The following is a 22,559-nucleotide window of genomic DNA, read 5'->3' as shown; positions in this document are numbered from 1 at the left end:
ATATGATAGCCCCAGTTTTCCAAATTATTTTGTTTCTAAAAACCCAAGCTTCAAAGCAGCCAGTTAAACAAATGACCAAAGAACCTGGGGTGAGACTAATAAACATGGCTTATTTCTTTATCATGTATAATTGGGTCTCAGCTTCCTCAAAGAAATTTGTTGAAGTATAGCATACAGTGTTAACAGTATCACAGACTTCTTGTTTAGCCAATTAGTAATCATAAAATATTTTATTGTTCAGAACTATTCTGGCAAGCGAATTTAATGGGTGCTTCTGTGCAGCAGTACTACCCTTGGTAGTGCAGTTTCTGAAGTAACAAATGGGGTTCTTACTAGTTCTTTGTTAGTAGCTGATTACACCATACCAAAAATTCTGGAGTCTCATGTTCTGCTAGATAACTCACTTGACCCAATGATACAGCAATATACATGGCTGTCTCAGTGATTGGATCTGCTATTCCCTGACAGCAAAGTGAAGTATCCTATGAAAGAACACAGGAGCCAGTAGTGGTGTTGCCTTTGGTCCTACATCCAGGAGGCAGAGGCAGGTGGATCTCTGTGTTTAAGGCCATTCTGGTCTATATAGTCAGTTTCAAGCCAGCCAAGATTACATAGAGAGATCCTGTCTTAAAAGAGAGAAAAATGAAGTTGAGGTGCTAAATAGAAAATTTGTATTATGTTTATTTTTAAGACATATTTTTAGTGTATACACAGGGTGTGCGCACCTGCAGAGGTTAGAAGAGGGCGTCAGATCCCCTAGTTTACTTAGAGGATGTTGTGGGTGACGTGGAACTAAACTCTAGTCCTTTGAAAGAGCAAGTACTCTTAACCACTGAGCCATCTTTTCAGCCCCTTGTCTTTTGTGATGATCTTTTATGTAACCTCAGTCTGACCTCCAAAACACATCCTTCCTCGGTCTCTTGAGTATTGGGATTACATGTTGGGGTTTTTTTTTTTTTTTTTGGTTTGTTTTTTTTTAAAGATTTATTTAAGTATGTGGGTATTTTTTTAATTATTTATTTATTATCTATACAATATTCTGTCTGTGTTCATGTCTGCAGGCCAGAAGAGGGCACCAGACCTCTTTTACAGATGGTTGTGAGCCACCATGTGGTTGCCGGGAATTGAACTCAGGACCTTTGGAAGAGCAGGCAATGCTCTTAACCACTGAGCCATCTCTCCAGCCCCGGGATTACATGTTGGGATTACAGGCATGAGTTACCACGGTGGGCAGGATTTTAGAAATGAATAGGTGAATGAATGTATAAATGAATGGATGAGCTGATGAGCATCAAAGAATAGTCAATTTTGCCTGGTCATAGGGAGAACAGACAGGATGAGATCTAACAGCCACACGGGAGAAGCCTGCCTTTAATTTGGAAGGAAGAACATGGATGAGATGGTTCTAACAAATGATGGTGCATATTTATACTCACTGTACATTGTGAACATTAAATCCCGGAAGGTTAATGGTTTTTATCCCATTTAAATGATATAGATCCCACTGGATACCTTTTTTAAAACATCTCTTTTAAAAATCACATTTATTTGTGTGTGTGCCCGTGCCCATGTAGTAGTGTGTATGTGTAGGTCAGAGACACATCAGTTCTCTCCTTCCAGCACGTGAGTCTGGGCATTGAACCCAGGTTGTCAGCTTTGCTATAAGTGCATTTCTTTTCCAAACTGTCTCTCTGGTCCTAACCCTTTTAAACTTAGTCATTTATTAATTTGACATGTCTGTGTGAGTGCGTGCATACGTGCGTGCATGCATGCGTGCGTGTGTGTGTGTGTGTGTGTGTGTGTGTGTGTGTGTATGTGTGTGTATGTATGCGAGCACAGGCATGCGTGCATATGGAGGTCAGAGGACAAGGAGTTCTATCTACCATGTGGATCCCAGAAATCAAACTCAGGTTGTCAGGCTTAGCGGCAGGTGCCTTAATCTGTGGAATCATTTTGCCAGCTCTAGCTTCACGTGTTAAGAAAATCATTTTCTACTTCCAGCTAATTGATTATCCCTAGAAAAAATAAAATCTGCCTTTTGAACAGGGGAAGCCCATGAGACTTCTACCCTACACTAGGAACTACAGGCAACTAAATAATACTAAGAGCTGGAGAAATAACCTTCCTCAGGGAAAAAGCACACCAAATGGTTATTTAACACTAAGTGGGCATCCCTGAAAACATGCATAAAAGTAAAAGTAACACTTCAGACTGAGCAGGTTGCACTTATGTATTTAGGAGCACACACTCACGCACGCGCGCGCACATACACACACACACAGAACTGATGAAAAAAGAGGCCATGAATTTGAAAGAGAACAAAGAGGGATATGGGAAGGTCTGGAGGGAGGAAAGGGAAGAGGGAAATGATATAATTCTATTATAATCCCCAAAATAATTAAAAAAGATAATTTGGTTGTTTCGCATGATTAAACTTTATGTATGATATCTTTACTATTGTGTTTAGAGAGCTTTATTTTAATTCCATTATAATGATTTTTTTTTTCAGGGCATGGAGAGATAGATGGGTCAGAGGTTAGGAGCACTAGCTACTCTTCCAGGAGTCTTGAGTTCTATTCCTGGTAACCACATGGTGGCTCACACCCAACTGTAATAGAATCTGCTGCCCTCTTCTGAAGTTCATGAAGACAGAGCACTCATGTATATAAAATATGTAAACAAATCTCTTAAAAAAGAAATTTTTTATAGCTTGGATTTCTACTTTGATGATTTTCAGCTCCAACCCTGTGTTTAATTACAAGAAAATTATATCCTAGAGCAGTGGTTCTCAGCGTCTGGGTTGTGGCCCCTTTGAGAATCGAATTCCCCTTTCACAGGGATCATCTAAGACCATTGGAAAACACAGACATTTTTGCATTATGATTCATAACATTAACAAAATCACAGTTACTAAGTAGCAAAGAAGATAATTTTATGGTTGGGGTCACCACAAAATGAGGAACTGTATTAAAGGGTTGGATCATTAGGAAAGTTGACTACTGTTTCCAGAGGGAAAGCTTTATGGAATTTATTGATGAAAAATGACCCAAATGACAGAGTGTCATGTCCAGAAAAAAAGCACTACTCTTTCAGAAGACTTTTATGTTAGACCTTTGAAAGAAAGATAATTGTTGTATATGATACAAAATTTAATAGGTACAAAACTGCATATAATAACTTCTTTTACCCTCTCTTTTCTTTTTTTTAAATTTATTTATTATATTATGTGAATAGCATTCCTTCCACGTGTGCCTGTAAGCCAGAAGGGGGCGCCAGGTCTCATTATAAATGGCTGTAAGCCACCATGTGGTTGCTGGGAATTGAACTCAGGACCTCTGGAAGAGCAGTCAGTGCTCTTAACCTCTGAGCCATCTCTCCAGCCCCCTCTCTTTTCTTTTTAAGGTAGCTGGTGGCATTACCATTTTATAACTAGAATACTTACTGACATTCTTTGCCCTGTAGACAAGGTCATAAATCATTGCTTGTACTTAAACAGATGAACATAATTACTTTTTCTTTGAGATTCATTTTTATTTGTGTGTTTGTGTGAGAGATACAGAAAATATGAATATGAGAATTATGGCAGTGTGTGTGCGTGTGCGCGCGCCCCTGAAGAAGCCAGAGAAAGGCTTTAGGTCCTTTACAGCTGGAACTACCTGCAGTTGTGAGCTTCCCATTGTGAATGCTAGGAACTGACTGAACTCAGGTCCCCTGGAAGAGCAGCAAGTGTTCTTAATCACTGAGCCTTCTCACCTCAGCTGCCCACTCTCTTGATTCTTGTTTCTTGCTTTCTCTTGTTCTGATGACAGCAGTGGGCAGAGCTCCTACTAGTGTGACACCAGGTGCCTGAGCAGGTCCAGCAGCCCCTGTGTTGTACATAAGACTCCCAGTGCTGACTGACATTGACTGAGACTTTGCAAATAAGTCATACCAAAAAGTTCAAAATTTGCACCAGCTGCTTTTAATGAGAGCATTGATCTTTCAGTGCAGGTTACCTCATCTTGCAGGATGAGAGCAGAGTAGATGCAGGCAAACACGGAGATAAGCTATGGGGACAGTGGGGATGGTGCTGGGGAAACTGCCTTTGCTGGGTGATGTGCTAGTTAGTCAGTAGATGGGATGAGGCCCTCATCTGATGCAGCTTTAGCTTTTTTAGAAGACCATACACTTTGGCAGCACTGAAGGAAGAGGCAATAAATTATTTTCAGTCTGATGATGCTATATTGTAATACTTTGAAAAGAAGGGTTTGTGTTTACCTTCATTTTAGTATATTTTAGATATTTTACTTTAAAAAAATCTTTATTTTTAGAGTGTATGAGTGGATTCTCAACAGAGAATCAATTGAGATTCTCTTGCTCTTTCAAGTCTCATATAGCTCTAGCTAGCATTGATCTTGTTATGTAGTCAAGGATGATCTTGAATTTTTGTTCCTCCTACGATCACCTCCTGATTAGAATTACACACATACTTAGCCATGCCTTGTTTGTGTAGTGTTTGGGTTTGAACCCAGGACTTTTACAAACGCCAAGCCCACCAACTCCCACCTAAGCTTTCCCCAAATTTATTTATTTATTTATTTGAGGGTGGGGCACACACATGTGATACAGTGTGTATATAGTGATCAAAGGACAGCTTATAGGCTTTTCCACCCTATGGATCCCAGGGCTGAATCAGGCCATAGGCTAGGTGGCAAGTGCCTTTATGTTACCCGTTAAATCATCTTGCCAGCCCCAACACTTGCTGCTTTTATTTTTATCAGAAAAATTTGGCTTATTATTTTTTTAGTCCAAGAGTTTTTTATATAGACATACAAATATTTCATGTTGTTAGCATACTTTATTTGTGATATTTTCTTTATTGATTTAGCCTATACTCCCTCTGTTGGCTTTCAGGAGTGTTACATTTCTTTTAGAACTGTAAAATTTCTATGCTTATTTTCATTTAGTTAAAAAATTAGTCATATTATAAATAGGTTTATGAAGTAGTACATACAAGAGTCTCAAATTAGTAAATGCTCTAGTAAGAATATTTTAGTATTCTTGTTAACTTTGTTAAAAGGAAACTATCACAATGCCCATTTTATTGGAGAGCAGAGCTATGCAAAGCAAAAAATGATACATAAAATACCATGTTTGTATTAATTAAAAATGGTGTTTCGAATGTAAGAGCAATAAAAGGGTTTTTCTGATATTTTCTGGTTTCCGTCATGAAATGAACTGATACTTGGTAGACTAAAGTAATGGAGGTACTGTATTATATTTCACTAGCATGCCATCGTGATGAATGAACGTTTGCACCCGTGGCCTATAGGGCATCATGGTCCTTGCCTTCTCTATTCTGTGTACAAGTTGAGGGAGTGGCTTGCCTTGCTCCTTCTTACTATGCTCTGGAAAACCATCGATTAATGAAATTTTCCATGTAAAAGGTTACAGAGTGGTAGTTAAAGATTATGTTCTGCTCATGATTGATTAGAGTTGTGTCCTTTATGGTAGTGATTAGAACATTGGGTGCTAAATTTAGCAAATAAAGGTGTAAAATGTGCAGGGAGTTTTTTTTAAACCTGAACCTAGTCAGAGGATTTCTTGGGTTCACAAAGTAACTGAACTGTATTGTAGTGGCTATTTGTTTTTGAAGCAAAACATCTGACATGAGACTTCACTTAGTAGATGGGCTGAGGGCCTTTGAGACAGGCTCTCAGTATGTAGCCTAGGTTGATGCCCAACTCTCAGTCCAAAGTCAGCCCTTGCAAGTGCCACATTACACAGGTATGCTATCATGCCCAGCTGGCCTTGTCTCTTAATCCTCCTTTGGCACAGCTTCTATTGAGGGGAATACAGACAGGTTTGATGCGTAATTAATTATACTTCGGTTGTTCATTTTGATTTTTTGCTTTTCTTTCTTTCCTCCTCCTCCTCCTCTTTCAGAAGACCTGACTTTGACATCTAGAACCCATGTTAAAAATTCAGGTGCAGGAGTGGCAAAGACAGGCTTCCCTACAATTCAGTGACCAGCCAGCATAGTGGAATTGGCCATCTCCAGGCCACTGAAGGATCCTGTCTCACAAACAGGTGGATGGCTTTTGAGGAATGACACAGGAGGTTTTTTCATCTATCCCCCACATGCACCTGCACACATACATGCGTAAAAAACACATCACCAACCCCTAACAATTCATACGTGTACATAGATAGTTCTCCTTTTTCTTTGGGGAATTGAGTATAAAACCATCATTTTAATTATAATGATTCCCAGGCTACTGCTGTATTTAGTTGTACTGGAACATTAAACATGTTAGGCAAACACTCTGATATAAAGTTACATCCCAGCCCTTCCTCCTTTATACCTATTTACTTTTTAAAAATTATTTTATATGTGTAGAAGTATTTCCCTGCATGTGTATGTACAGGGGTGTATGATCCCCTGGAACTGGAGTTATAAAAAGGAGCAGCTGTGTAGGTTCTGGGAACCAAACCAGGGTATGCTGCAAGAACAGGAAGTACTCTTAACCTTTGAGCCATCCATCTTTCTGCCCCCTTTGTTTTAATTTTGAGACAGGGTCTTCCAAGTTGTCTAAAGTTGTTCCAAAGTCAAGTAGGCCTTGACGTTGGAAGCCTCATACCTCAGCCTGTCAAGTAGCTAGAATTATAGGCCTGTGCTACCACTACCATGTCCAGGTCAGACTACTCTTTTTTTTTTTTTTTTTTTTTTTTTATAGGGTCTCAGTTCTAGGTAGTGGTGAGGATTGAACCCCACCTTCATATATATGAATTAAACACTCCTCTACCAACTGAACTCCACCTCCAGACTCAGAATAGTTGTATTTTAAACCATTCTTTTCATTTGTAATAAAGTCAGATAAACATTAATTATATTAAAGATTTTCTAAGATTCTTTCTTGAATGTTTTTAAGTCTTTCTTATTTTGTTGCTACACTACTTTCCCAACCCTATCTAAAGTTCTAAACTTAATTCTTTGGTTACGTACTGTAATTACAGCAATAGGGGATTAGTGTTCTGCTTTTAGTAGATAAAGACTGCTAGGATTGTGCTGCTGTTAACGAACTAAGTATGGATACATACTATCTTAAGGGTCTGCCTAAGTAGTAACTTTTGACACAGAAAAATAGCATACTGTATAGGTTAAATAATCTTTCATTTCTAGTCACTGACTTTATGTATTTTCATACAGGCTGCTTTCCTGTTGCATCTTTGATATCGTTTCCTAGTCTCTGCTCCATGATTTAATTTGGAATTCTGAAATGAAGATGGAGGAGACAGTGGGAAAAGTAGAAGACCTCATTGAGTCTGCAGCCCCACCAAAAACCTCCGAACAAGAGACAGTCAAGGAGGAGGATGGTTCTGTAGAACTGGAATCTCAAGTTCCGAAGGATGGTGTAGCTGACTCTACAGTTCTTTCTTCAATGCCGTGTTTGTTGATGGAACTGAGAAGGGACTCTTCAGAGTCTCAGTTAGCATCCACAGAGAGTGACAAGCCCACAACTGGCCGAGTCTATGAGAGTGACTCCTCTAATCATTGCATGCTTTCCCCTTCCTCTAGTGGTCACTTGGCTGATTCAGACACGTTGTCTTCTGTAGAAGAGAATGAACCCTCTCAAGCAGAAACAACAGTAGAAGGAGATACATCAGGAGTGTCTGGTGCCACTGTTGGGCGCAAGTCTAGGCGATCCCGTTCTGAAAGTGAAACATCTACTATGGCTGCCAAGAAAAACCGGCAATCGAGTGATAAGCAGAATGGCCGAGTCACCAAGGTTAAAGGTCATCGGAGCCAAAAGCACAAGGAAAGGATCAGACTACTGAGGCAAAAACGGGAGGCTGCTGCAAGGAAGAAGTACAACCTGCTACAGGACAGTAGTACCAGTGATAGTGACCTGACTTGTGACTCAAGCACGAGCTCGTCAGATGACGATGAAGAAGTTTCAGGGAGCAGCAAGACAATCACTGCAGAGATACCAGGTAGAGGATGTTTTTTAAACTGACTGTAAAGCACCTGATGGCCTTTCTCAGCTGTCAGACTCATTTAGATGAGTGACACTTGAAAAAATCCAGGAGACCTGCAGCTCTGTATAAATGTGAAGACTGCAGTCTATTAATAAGACATGGCCAGCTTAAAACACAAACAAACCTGTTCTGAGTTGCCAGTGCACTTTAGCACATCAGCAGAAACATTAAGTGGTTAATGACAGGGACAAGTTTAATTTTTAAGCAATGGAATTCTTACAGGTCTTTCTCTGTAACATGCTATCTGAACTTCCATCATTGCCTTTTTAGCACTCCATAGATTTACTACTCACTGTTCAGCATTATCACTAAGTACATTTTCCTCAGGAATAGGCACCTTGCTTTATTATCTAGTCTCTGCACTTGAGCTTATGGTGTCTGGAATAATACATTCTTTCGTTGAAACTTTCTAATTACTGTTCCTCCTAAAATAATAGTTTTGTGTGTTTTCCTACCAGGCTTAGTGGATGATAAACTAGTTACCCGTAATTGCACATTTTTTTAAATCCTGTTTTGTCACTCAAATTGTAAAGAATTTTTTTTTTTAAAAAAACTTTCCCTTTGATTTCCCAGGCTTTAAAAAGTTACTTGGAAACTGGCTTCTCTCAGCTCCCATAGAGAAAAGGGTCTGCAGTTCATTACATTTTTAACATGTCTAATTTTCCTGTATTGTCACATCTCATACTGTGTGCTACAGAGGCAGTCTTGAGATTGCATAGAGGAAGAATGATGATGTCTGAATGGTTCTTAAGTGAAGAATTCTCATTATTGAAGAGAATTATATGGCTAGCAGTATTTTGTAAAGTAACATACTTAATAGGTCATGACAGCTTTTGTTTATTCCTGCATTACAGAGGGGAAAGTTTTGGTTTTTCTAAAGTTTTATAGGTGATTTTTTTCTTTTTAGTTTTCTGTTTTATGCATAAGGCAACATATTGCTAGTGTATAAAATATATTTCAAGAAAAATTATATTGATCATCTAAATTTATACCTAATCATGTAAACTCAATAGCAAGAATGATTTAGAAAGCACTTTATAGGTGTGAACTCTAACAATAAGCCTTTCATATAGCATATTAAATATGAGTTTAAACAGTCCTGAGATGCTTTTTCCTGTGATAATATCTTGATTGAATTCCTTTACTACTTCCTTATATTAAAACTAATGGGAAAAGATTTAAATGAAGTTCATGAAAGAAGCAGACTTTTGGGTTGTTCTAAAGCGTGTTCTAGGTATATTTCAGTTTTTCATTTAATAATACTCTAAAAGAAGCCTTTAAATACCTATAAAATTGTTTGTGTATTCTTATATTCTGTTCTAATCTATTAATTAAGTTATAATGGATCAGCACTTTGCCTTTTTTATGGAAAGGGAGAAGGTGGGTGAATAAAATTCTTTTTAAAGCTGGAATCCTATTGTAGAGGTGAAATGAGTAATATCTAATGAACACTCTTTATTTCCTTAAATATATATAGACTAGTTGTTGTTTGTTCATTTCTGACTGTCATAACCTTTTTAAGACTTCTGAAATACTGATATTCTTTCTGTTTGCCATCTATTCTGAATTGTATACCAATCAAACATTGAAGTAAATTAATATTTACTATAGTTTCTATTTTTTTATACAACTTGGTAAGTTTTTGGCCTTTGAGAGGAAGCAATAGTTTCTAAGGTAATTGTGGGAAATGAATCGATAGCTGAAGATGGAGCCACTGTGTGACTGTGATGTACACTGCTAATGTTTTTGGAGTTGAAGGTGGCTGTCCCTATTCACGCATAGAACAGGTATAAATGGTCTTTTTTGGTAATTGTGCAAAGCAGAAAACAATGAACTAGTGTTTAAACATAAGGAACTTCAGGTCAACCATATTGTTATCTCTGAAAAACTGTGACCTTGTCCATTGCTACTGTGACAGACATATATTTTTTAATTTCCTGAGTCACATTATGACTTTGGGTCAGAAGGGAGGCACACTCAACCTTTAGCAAGAGTAGTTGTTAAAAAATGCTGTGAACCAACTTCAGTGCAGCAACATGGACATTCGGGTGAACTTACATTGGATGTGCCTAAGAGAATCTTTGGATGCTGAAATTTGAATCCAGCTGTTTACACAGAATGGAAAGCAATTGGAACAGTAAAATTTCCTACTATGTGATTTTTGTCAAGATACAAGCAGTTTAGTAATTCAGAAAATGCTTTATTATAAACTTTTGTTTCGTCACATCTTAAAAATTGATTGTACTATATGCCAAGTAATTTAACAGTATATTTTCTTTTAAAGAATGTAGATAATGGTGAAGACCAGTACAGTCTTACTGTACTGTCTTGGGAAGAGATGTTTATGAAGTTTTTTTTTTTTTTTAAATCAGTTAACTGATAGGCTACTTAGTATTGCATTGTACCATTTTCTTGAAGTTTTTAGAAACATGGATGCTTTAAATACCTGTTTGGAAGAACATGATAAAGATAATCTGGCAGTACTTTCATTTGGAGAACTTAGAGCTTTTATGATAAATTTATAGTATTCTATAGTAAACTAATGTAAAAATGCTATGTGATAGTTGTTACCTTGAGTAGTTAAGGCTTTTATCAAATGCCTGACTTATCTCTAGAGTTTTTGGTATGCTTTATATATTATCTTTGCAGTTTTATAATTGGAACATTTATGGTTTTTGTTTTCTTTACAGTTTATGACTGAACATTTTTTCATTGGGGGGGTACAGTTTCTCTGTAAAAACATTCTAGCTCTGTAAAGTTTGTTGGAAGGGTTTTGGTTTTAGTCAAGAATAATGGGCATTAGACTTCATTTCTAGGAATTTCCTGAGTTCACTTCTGTATCAGTGTATATGTGGGCATCCAGAAAACATTGTTTTTTTTCTGGCCCTTCCTTTTCATTAACAGCATAGAGTGAGCTTTTAGGGTGGCTTTGTCTCATCTTGGCTCTTATGACCTACTTTTGTGTGGTCTTAAAATGCTTTTTCAGAACGAGGTTCCAGAAGGGTACCCATTGTGTCAGGTAAGAGGCAGTTGTCTCAGCTGGTTTACCTATTTTTGGAGTAGGTGAGGATGTTTAGTGAGAACAGATATGTACAATTACCTGAATTCTTAATTCATGTGACGCTCTCAGACCAGCAACTTTACACCTAATATCCACCACAAATATTGATATGCTCAGATGTATCATGACAAATTTGTCTAGCCAGTTTTTCTGATTATTATACTTAATCAAGTAATTCTTGGCTAGAATTAAACATTCTTGAAAAGTAACAAATTTGGGGTTGAGAGATAGCTCAGTGGTTAAGCATGAGTACTGCTCTTTCAGAGGTTCAGTTCCTAGCGTCCACATGGATAACCTTAGTCCTAGGGGATCTGATGGCTCTGGCCTTCATGCACATATGTATGTGCACACGCCTGCTCATAGATACATACACAACACACAATTAAAAATAAAGATAAATCTCTTTTTAAATAGTAGTAAATGTTTAAGTTACCCATAATTTCACTTTTTAAAAATGACTTTTAAGCTTTCTTATTTAAAATTTTTTTTTTCCTTTGTACAGTTGTTTGCTTGAATGCATGTATGTGGCCATATGTGTGCCTGGTGCTTGTGGAAGTCAGAAGAGGGCTTTTGATCCCCTGGAACTAGATTGCTGTGAGCCACCATGTGGGTGCCTGGAATTGAACTCAGGTCTTCTGCAAGAGCAACATGTGCTCTTAACTGCTGAATCATCTCTCCAGCCTCCCATAATTTCACTTTTGTTGATATTTGAGTATGCTGCCTCTTTTTTTTGTTTGTTGTTTGTTTTGTTTTAATTGATTTTATTGAGCTCTAGAATTTTCTCTGTTCCCTTCCCTTTCTCTCCCCTCCCCTTCTACCCTCTCCCATGGTTCCCATGCTCCCAATTTACTCAGGAGATATTGTCTTTTTCTACTTCCCATGTAGATCAGATCCATGTATGTCTCTCTTAGTGTCCTCATTGTTGTTTAAGGAGTATGTTGTCTTCTATAATACCTAACAAAATTTGTCACACTGGGTAAACTTTGTTTATAACATTGCATTTTGAACCTTTAACCAATACATTATCCTCTATATTATTTGGATTTTGAATAATTTAGTTAACTATAAAAATAACTTCCCTAATGTTTGCCATTTGGGCCATTTTTATATTTTGCTGTTATAAATTAAAGAGTATGAGCACTTAGGGCTTCTGACCATATAGTCTAAAATGATCTTTAAAAATACATTATTTACTTTATCTTAGAGTTTGAGTGTTTATGTATTGTATTCTTTTTATGGATAAATATTTATTTATTCTTGTTGATTTGGTGAAGAATTGGAGCTTCAGGTTAATTTGTGTTACGTTGCTGTTTAGTGAAGTTGAAAAACTACCTTTGCCACTTGTTTCTTTTGGTAAATAATTTTCATGTTCTTCATACGTTTTCTTCTTGGTACATGTGCTTTTTTTCTTCTTAATGGAAAGATTTTGGTATTAATCCAAGCGGTAGGGACTCATAGTAGAAGACTTTTAGACTCCTAAGGATCCCCGTGAAGCATTCTCTCCTTGATTGACTATGAAGTGTCCCCCAGTGGCTGAAAGCCTCATATAGTTAATGTAAGTACGTGTTCCATAATCTGGAGTTAGTTTGGCAGCTGTTTAGAACCTTCAGGTAAAAACTATTCTGAGTTTAGTAAATGCAGACTAGGCTAAAAGAGTCATGCAGCTTTTAACCTAGCTATGTATTTTAATAGCCACTTAAAACTTTTGGTGCCCAGGCCACACTCCAGCCAATCAAATCAGAATCTTCTGGGGTCTGATCATGGGTACCAGTGCCTTTACAACTCTGCAGGTGAACTGTTCAGTTAGCCAGGAGTTGTGGCTTGATCCAGATTGTGGTGAGAATGACTCCTGGAAAACTGGTAGTCTGGTCACCGGAGTTGCCAGTGGGTGCGAGGTTCTAAAAAATGATGTCTGATTATTGGAAATTAGAGTTGTATACTGTACACAATTCTTTGGGGCACCTCTTTCTCCATTTAAGTGAAATGTTTGTTTTTTAACACAGTATTTGATGAGGTAACTGGCTTCGACTAGTGATTCTCCTGCTTCCACCTCATTTACCACCACACCCACCCTAAGTGTTTTTAAAGCATATGTTGTTTAAGGATGTTATCTGGATGTTACAATGCCTGCATGTTAAATTTAAAGGCTTTGAAGTAGATATCCTTTGGCAACCTTTCATGTTGAAACACAAAGATACATTATTCTCATCCTTCTGGTCTAAAATGAGTGTCTACACTAACTTTGTATTTACAACACAGACTATACCTTAGTGTTTATAAAAAGACCATATTTACTTAAGATGAGACTATCTTAATTTTTTTTATTTTTTTTAAATTTTTTTTAACAAACTACTTTTTAATAGTTTTCAATTCACAGCAAATTTGAACAGAGTTTTTCTAATCCCTTCCTTCACATTCAGCCTCCGTATTGTCAGCAACCCAATTAAAGTGTACATTAAAAAAAAATGATAAGTAGGTTTATAGAAGTTACTGTGAAATGATAGAGGTGGATTCGGTTCCAGGTCTCAGCATATGTAGAGGACTACACAATACCCTTACTCTCAGTTTTTCCCCAAATAAACCTTTGTTAAACTCCAAAAAAAAAAAATGATAAGCCTACATTGACCTTCTGTTATCACCTAAAGTTCTAACTGCACTGTTTGGGATTCACTTCGTTTTTCTAAGTTCTGTGGAGTTTTAGTTCTTGAAATTTATATCTGTTAGTGTTTATGGCTGGCAGTCATCTTTTTGAGGCTAGGGCTTCTGTTACTGTTCTTAGTATAAGTGTCCTCTCACCATTTCCTGAATTCAAGTTTTAAATACTCATTTATATATATATCAAGAAATAGGGAATGTCAGTATCTAACAGATCGTTTCTGCTTTCTGATTTCCTTTCTTAACACTTATTTTTTTTTTGGTTTTTTGAGACAGGGTTTATTTATTATGTATACAATATTCTGTCTGTGTGTATGTCTGCAGGCCAGAAGAGGGCACCAGACCTCATCATAGATGGTTGTGAGCCACCATGTGGTTGCTGGGAATTGAACTCAGGACCTTTGGAAGAGCAGGCAGTGCTCTTAACCGCTGAGCCATCTCTCCAGCCCCCTTAACACTTATTTCTACCCAGCACATGCAATGGGGCTAAAAGGAAAATGGTTACTCAAGGCAGGAGTTTAATGAAAGACTTGGCTATTTATCAAGTTCAAGGCTAGCCTAAGCCACCTAATGAGACCCTGAAAGAATGGCCCTCAAAGATAGTATAGAGTTCAGGTACCCTGTAGTTAGCTCACAGCCCCAGGAGGCTGATGCAGCGTGACCGCAAGTTAGACCAGCATGACTACGTAACGCGACACTGTCTCAAAACCACAAGGAGAATAAAGTCAATTCTATTTGATCTGATCTTCCTAAGCTGAATACACAAGAAGAGAAGGTACATACTTCTCAAAGAATCATGTAATACAGACAAAGCTTTTCTTTAAACAATTTTTTTAAAGTGGAAATAGTGGAGAAAGTAGTCAGAAGAAAAGGGGTAAGATGAAGTTAGAGGAAATGTAGGTAACAGACTTGAAGAGGTTTTTATTACTAAGTAGAAAAGGGGCTAAAAATTTGTTCAGTAGCATATAGGTATAGAAAAAAGGATGGCATGATTAAAAGTTCTTAGTGTCTGCAGTTACTCTTGATAATGAGGCATTCTTTTGCATCTTTGTAAATAGCCACTAAATGATAAAGTGAGCCATTCTTTCAGAAATAACCTGGAGGAAACATGATAGAACAGTTTATAAGATTGTGTTTCCAATTTTGTTTTGTTTTGTTTCATTTTTTTTTCAGTGGTGCTGGGCATCAAATCCAACCAAGACTTTGCACATGCTAGGCAGCCATCACTGAGCTGTATCTCAATCCCAGTACTGTTCATACAATTTCTTAATGTAGAGATTTTATAAGCCCAACATTGATTGCTCCCCTCAGTCATTTTATTAGCAAGTATTTGTGTACCTAATATACAGTGTTGGGGGCATAATAGTAAATGAAGTCTTTTCCCTCACGAAATGTACTCTTCACAGAGGAGCCAGATAATAAATGCATTCATTGTTACTAGGTGGTTCTATACTATATAATAATAATAATAATAATAATATAGCATATATTATCAATTCTAATAGTAATAATCACCACCACAACAATCATAAAGCATATAAAGGAGAAAGACTGAATGAGAATTAGATAGAAAAGCTATTGTAGATAGTATAGTCAAGAGTGGTGTGAGAAGGTAGCCTATTTAATATTGGTCCTAAAAATGAAGCGTTTAATACTGTTAGTTTTATTCAAGGCCTAAACCAAAACAGTCCAGCTCAAGGATGAACAGTTTGTGTAGGGCCAGTTTGTGACGTTCAACTAGAATCTTATGAAGCTACTCTTCTACAGAATATCAATACTTATTTATATGTTCACATATTTGGAATATGCTAGATTATGTGAAAACAAGTGTCTTTACTACAGGACAACTTAAGACTATTAATAAAGCCTTTATAAGGGATAAATATGATTCTCACTATGCCTTATTTATTCAATTTATTTATTTTTCTATTTATTTTTGCTACAGGGTCCCATTATAGCCCAGGTTGGCTTCCAGTTGAGGGTGACCTTGAACTTACAACCTCCCCACCTTCATCTTCCAAATACTGGTATTATAGGATTATAGGAATGTATCGCTGCATCTAGTTTCATGCAGTGTTGGAAATTGAACCCAGGCTTCATGCATGCTAGGCAAGTACTGTATATCCTACATACTTAGCCTGTGTACCTCAACCTTTAAACACAGGGCTCCTCTGCTGCATACAGTCCTCTTAACACCCTGGCAGACACTATGGCTTTTATAAGACTGGCCCAGAAGTTCACATAGATTATGTACATCCTTTATGTGTTTCCCACACAATTTAAAAATAAATAAAAGCTTTCAGTCAGGTGAGAATTATGGGTCAACTTGACCAAGAATTACCTTGTAGAATTCTAAAAGCCAACACAGTCAACATAGTCAAATATACAGTGGTTCTTCACTAAAGCTGTACATTAAAATTATCTTGAAAACTTAAAAAAAAAGCTTTAGCCGGGCGGTGGTGGCGCACGCCTTTAATCCCAGCACTTGGGAGGCAGAGGCAAGCTGATCTCTGTGAGTTCAAGACCAGCCTGGTCTACAAGAGCTAGTTCCAGGACAGGCTCCAAAACCACAGAGATACCCTGTCTCGAAAAACAAAACAAAACAAAAAATAAGTTTTATATATCTTGGAGCCATTGTGGTTTGTGGTATTGTAAAGCCACTCCAGGTTCTTACATTTATCAAAGGCTAAAAACCAGTTAACTGCAGGTAAAGACAGTTGTACAGTAAGAAAACCAATTTTCTCAGATAGATCATTGAAGCTATAATAAAAGGTAACATATGATATTGGTAATTTTATTAATTTGGCTTGGTTAGTAAATTCCAACACTGCTTATCAGTGGTATATCCATCAGGCTTAAAAACAAAACAGTGCTGTTGCCACTTTTCTGAGTTAAGTGTGTTTAAATAAAAATACACTTTTCTAAATTATTAATGTGTTGTTAAGTGGCCTCTGTGTCTCAAAGCTGGCATCAGTTTTGCTGATATCATTCTATGAATGACATCACATCAGCTAAATGTGAGTGAGTGTCCAAGGAAATAGGAAATGCCAAAATTCCTTGACGAGAGGTGTGGCGTATGAGAAACTGGATAGGCAGTGTTCTAGAAGATGCCAGTAACTGTTTTGCTGAGTTACAGAGATAGGCAGAAGTCCTCAATGTAGGTAGGTGGGAAACTAACTCACTTTGACAGTGATGAAGACAGTGAGCAGCCCTTGAGCCCAGGGGACCCAAAACACAGCTGGTTACTCCAAGAATTCCCCCTCACCTCTTCAGGTGCTTAAATGCTGATCCCTACCCTTGCAAGTACTCACAATAATCCTTTGTCAGTTCTTATGTTCCTTACTCCTTTGAAGGTTCGCAGTATTTTACAATTCCCAAAGACATAATAGTTTTCTAGTTATCATTGCTAAAAATGGAAGCATTTCTAAATTATCTATGAATGTATCACTGAAGTGTGTTGTCCATTTTATGGATTAAGTAAAAAGTATATTTGCCTATTAGAAGTTTCTTTTGATGGTATTTTAACAGGTTTGCTTTGATTTTTCTTTTTAAATTAGGTGAGCCTGGTGGCATATAACCATAATCCCAGCATTTGGGAGATAGGGAGGCAGGAATACCAGTATAATTTCAAAGCCAGCTTTGGCTAATTTGCAAGTTCGAGGCTAACCTGGGCTGTTTGAAACCGTTTCAAGAAAAAAAAAAAAAGCAAAAGTATTGAAAACAGAAAGCAGAAGTTTGGTAAGTTTTAGCTTATGTTTTATTTTGTAGATTGGAACCTAACCCATATTTTTGCAACAATAGGAAGGAATGATTCTCCCTTTTATGTCTGTTCATGTAAAAAAGCTAAATAAAAACTTTAATAAAGGATAATTAGTAGAAACCCATGGGTAGTTTATAACTTGAGAATATCTTACCATTCTTTCCATAAACATTTGTCAACTCCTCTGATTCAAATCCTGTAATTTTTTATGAAGATTATGAAAGAATACACTACATGAGCCTTTTCATAGTCTTTGTTATTTAGTGAACTAATTTGTCAGTAGTCTTCATTAATTAATTTCTTGAGTAAATTTAGTTTTGTACCAGCTATGCAACATACTGTATGGAATACCATAGCATGATGGTGCAGGCCTGTAATCCCAACATTTAAGAGGCTGAGGCTGGAGGAGTATGAGTTTGAGGTCAGTCTGGGTTATAGCAAAATCCTTCCTTAAGGGAAGGGGGACAGTATTGTAGGAAAGTCCATCTTACTGCAGGTTGACTTCCTGCATGAGGAAAAATAGTGCAGTAGTTCCCCTTATGGGGAGAGGGTGTGTTCTAAGAATTCCAGTGGATGTTATACACTGCATATACCAAGCCCTGTATATACTGCTTTTTTCTTTATGTACATCTGCTATAAAGCTTGGCACATTAAGGTTAATAGCAATAATAAAAATAGAAAAGTTTTAACAGTACACTAAAAAACTGTTGAATTAGTGTCTCAAAGCATCCTTTTGGACTGCATTTACCCTTACTGTGGGGTAGTAAGATGGCAGATACCTTGCCTTCATGGTGAGGTGAGTGCTACTGGCCTAAGACTTGGCCTGTAATACACATAAGTTACTTCAACAAAAGTACTGCAATACTAAAACAGTTTGATAACTGAGGTGGTGACTTTTTTTGTAGCTTCTCTGGACAAAGGGATGGTTCAGAACTTGAGCTCAGGGCTGTGTAAAATTTCATCACACTACTCAGAACATTGTGCAAATTAAGATTTGTGAATTAGTCATTTCTGTGGTTTCCTCTTTTATTTCGGTCTTTTGCTAACTGTGGGGTAACTGAAACCAAGGAAAATGAAAGTGTCTTTAGTGGGTCAATACTCTGCTTTTCAGTGTTACACAGATAAACTTTAATCTTGAGCTTTGAATTAACCCTGGCAAATAGCAGTCAGTGGAATTGAATGGGTTTTTAAGTTGCTAGTGAAAAAGTTTTAATCTTGCTTTTAAAATAACTAGTTTAATTTTGTTTTCATTCCTTAGTCTGAAAATAGTCTTTGATAGTGTTAAAAGTCCCGTGGAGTGTAACAAAGAGAATAAATATGACAGGATTGACAGACTTGTTAGATTTGGCGGTGTGTGCCTCTAATCCCAGGATTGGGAAAGTGGAGGCTGGAGGACTAGGAGTTCAAAGTCGTTCTTGGCTATATAATAATCTCCTCTGCCCCTGCAAAAAAAAAAAAAACAAAAAAAAAAAACAAAAAAAAAAACCAGAAGTCTTGCAGTATGATAGATGTGCTTGAATGTGGGTTTCTTCTTTTTTAAATATTTTTGAGGATTTGTAGGAATGTGGTGAGAGACAGCTAAATTGAAGCATGAAAGTCGTCAGTAAGGGATACATAATTTTGCTGTTAACTGAGTTTTAGGTTATACTGTCTTTTAGAGAAAGTTGGCCTTCATGTTAATGAAAAAAATTAGTTTTATTTATTATGTATGCAACTTCATCAACTCAGGAAAAAAACCAAATTCTATGTTTTGCAGACTAGGTAGTATATTTAGAAGTTTGCATGTAAGAAATTGAAACCTATAATTCATCTTAATATTTCTCAGTAATTTTATGTGAAAAAAAACCTGTTACTTCTTTCCCAATGTATTTTGAGACAAGCTTTCTTATAGCACAGGCTGGTCTTGAACTAGTTGTGTAGCTGAGGATAACCTTGAATTTCTGATCCTCTGTCTACCACACCCAGTTTATGAAGTGTTCAGGATCCAGCCTAAGGCTTTATGCACGCTAAGAAGCATTCTGCCAACTGTGCTATGTTCCAGGCCCATTGTTATTCCTTATGGGTGGTCTTTATTTAACCCAGGGCCTCACACATGCCAGGCAGGTATTACTGAGCATGCAAATATTTACAGCTTTTAAATTAAGAGTAATAGACTCAGCCAAGGTTTTCCTTTTTCTTAGGAGGTTTGAATTAAATACTTGTAATTTTTTATGTTCAAAACATAATGTATGAGAATTTTGAGTTAACTGTGGAAAGTTTAATATGTTCTTGCCTAAGAATATCTTTGTAGATTGATGTTCTCATTACTGTGTAATGAGTTGAAGGTTTATGAACTTCGTTTTTGATCAGTTGAGGTAAGGTTTGAACATCAAGATTTTTCCCTGTAAAAGATATAGGAGTTTATTATAACTGATATTTTCTCTGAAGTGAAAGTACACTTACAGACTATGTCAGATCTTATAAATACATACATGTATAGATCTTCAGTTTATATCAGCAGAAAGAGTGGCCTGCTTTTGAATAGCTAACTGAGCTTTGCTCAGTAATCTCCCCTTGAAATTGGGAAGTTTTTAGAGGAAATTAATTTTGTCTTTACTTTCATTCTGGAATCACAGACTTTCCTAGAGGTAGACTATAGACATAAACATAGCACTTTCATGTCAGCATGTTGCTATGACTTTCTAATGCATGCATTAACTTAATGAGTTCTGTTTTGCTTTCTGATATTTAACATAGTAGACAAGTAATATATGATTAAAATTTTTGTTTATTTTTAAAATAAAAAGACCAATTCTTTTAGAAATAACCTGTAAGAAAATTACACTGGTATTGATTATATTGGCTGGACATAGTCTTATTTTTGTTAAGAACTCTATGGAGGGTTTTTTTTTTTTTTTTTTTTTTGAGACAGTGTCTTACTGTGTAGTCCTTACCAGGCCTAGAACTTACTATGCAGATTAGGCTGGCCTTGAAATTACAGAGATCCACCTGCCTCTACTTCCCAAGTACTGACTGAGATTAAAGGCATGTGCCACCACCCTGGATGGCAACTAATTGGAATTTTTAAGTAATAGTTGATATTTTCAGGTAATAAAATACTGTTTTGAATATTGAAGATATGTTAAATACTTGTCATTTTGGGAGGTCTTCTCTGCAAAAGTTTGGGTAAAGATGTGGAAGAGGGTTTTGGTAGAAAGAAGGAATGCCATAACACACTGATTTAATTCAAAGAATATATACTAAATTATTAAGAATTTATCTTGGACTTGGCATTCTATAGTTTTCAGAGTTTAGCCTTAAGAGTAATTTTGCAGTAGAAACATACAAAAATTTTACCCTGGTTTCTTTTTCACTCAGTGCCTTAAAGATAATACATTGTAACTGTCTTAAGGATTATTCTTTTGAGACTAGATTTCACTCGAACAGTAGCACCATTTCCAGATTGCACAGATTCAAAATCTTCCTTCAAAATATTTGAGTTTGTATTATGAACATTTAGAAAACTGGATTATTGAATTTGTCTTCAGTCAGGCAAATGCCAGTATTCTGAAAATCACAAGTGAGAATTGTTTCCAGATTAGTGATAACAGTTTAATGTAGCTGTTGTTTAAGTACCTAGTAGTCTACCCTTCCTTTTCCATGAATTTCTGTAGTTGTCCAGCAATTTAAAAATGATAGAGCCTGTGTCTTGTTTGGATATACTTCTAAGTCTGTAAGGGTTAGTCCTGCCAGGAAGCATCTTTCTACCCACAATGCTAGTCCAGCCATTGCTGAAATGCTTTTATGGAAGAGTAACTTTAACAGGAGTGTTCCATCTCTTAAAATCTGCGTATAGAATTTTCTTTTATCTATTGGGTGATTGTTTTCATTTGTGGCTTTTTTTCCCCCATGGGATAGAGAATTAGACAGTCAAGTTGAAGACTTAACAAAAAGTTGTTCCTTCACTTACATTATTTGGCAGGTGTTAGGGAGTGTGTTGAGTCATAACTTACTGAATTAGTTCATCACAGTGTTTCACTTTCATTTGTGGCATTTAAAGGGCCAAATCCCCTCATAAAGTTAAGTAATACTTTCTAATAATGTTTCTGTATTCTGTTTTCTCCCTGATATTTACTAGTTTGGCATTCTGAAATATTATATACCTTTTCATTTGAAGAGATATTTGAAGTAACAGATTAAAGTAATTAGTTATTAGAGCCACTTAGGAGATAGTAACAATTGTATTGACATATTTTATACACATTATTAAAATTGAGGTAACTTTTAAAAGTTCAAGTAAAATTTTAGTGTAGAATACACAAGAAGTTAAAAAGTTAAGATTTAATATTTTACATGAGTTTAAATTATTTTTATTTTATATGTTTAAGTGGTCTGCTCAAATGTGTGTATATGTACCACATGTGAGCCTGTTGCCCTCTGAGGTCAGAAGAGGGCACTAGATACCCTTGAACTGGAGTTACAGATGGTTGTGAGCCATCGTATGAGTACTGAGGACAGAACCCTGATTCTCTGTAAGAACAGGTGCTCTTAACTGCAGAACCATCTCTCCAGCCTCTTGCATGAAGTTTTTTAAAGAAACTTATCTTTAATTTTCTCTTTTTTCTTCCTTCATTCTTTCCTTTCTTTCCTTCCTCCTTTCTTTCTATTTTGTTTTTCCCCCCCAAATCAGAAAAAGGAGTCTAATCTCGAGGGATGTGTATGCATACACATATACACCTATTACCTTAATTCCAAATTCATTAAAATTATTTGATGAGTGTCCAGAGGCAAATTCCTGTGTTGTAGGCTACAGTGATAGGAATGGATCCAGTCATTAATACACTGTCCATTTGTTGCTTCCTAACATGCAGGGGAAAATGTCGTTCAATATAAACCTAGTTATGCTAATTAAATTGGAGAGAGGAAGGGCTTTTATTTTCAAACAGTATCTTTGGGCATAAATTATTGCCAACAGACTGAATAAAAAATATAAGATATCTAGCTTTGGTTTGGTGGTGCATGCCTGTAATTCTAGCACAAGGAAAATGGATCTCTGAGTTGAATGCCAGCCTGGTATGCTTTATG

At 36.6% G+C, this 22,559-nt stretch overlaps 1 protein-coding gene across 3 annotated transcripts in view; it reads left to right on the top strand.

Annotated features, from left to right (window-relative positions):
• The window catches only part of Ark2n (arkadia (RNF111) N-terminal like PKA signaling regulator 2N), an 85,583-nt gene that overhangs the window by 36,332 nt on the left and 26,692 nt on the right, over nucleotides 1–22,559 (top strand). For all 3 annotated transcript variants that reach the window (XM_050151628.1, XM_050151627.1, XM_050151629.1), the window contains exon 2: nucleotides 7,190–7,974. In XM_050151628.1, the coding sequence (XP_050007585.1) occupies nucleotides 7,260–7,974 (715 nt within the window). In that variant the 5' untranslated portion in view covers nucleotides 7,190–7,259. The remainder of the gene's footprint in view (nucleotides 1–7,189; nucleotides 7,975–22,559) is intronic.

This window comes from Alexandromys fortis, unplaced genomic scaffold, assembly GCF_014885135.2.
Source record: "Alexandromys fortis isolate MF-2015 unplaced genomic scaffold, M_Fortis_MF-2015_v1.1 scaffold_71, whole genome shotgun sequence".
NCBI lineage: Eukaryota > Metazoa > Chordata > Mammalia > Rodentia > Cricetidae > Alexandromys > Alexandromys fortis.
The sequence above is the reverse complement of the archived record's forward strand: the minus strand, read 5'-3'. Positions and strand labels throughout refer to the sequence as shown.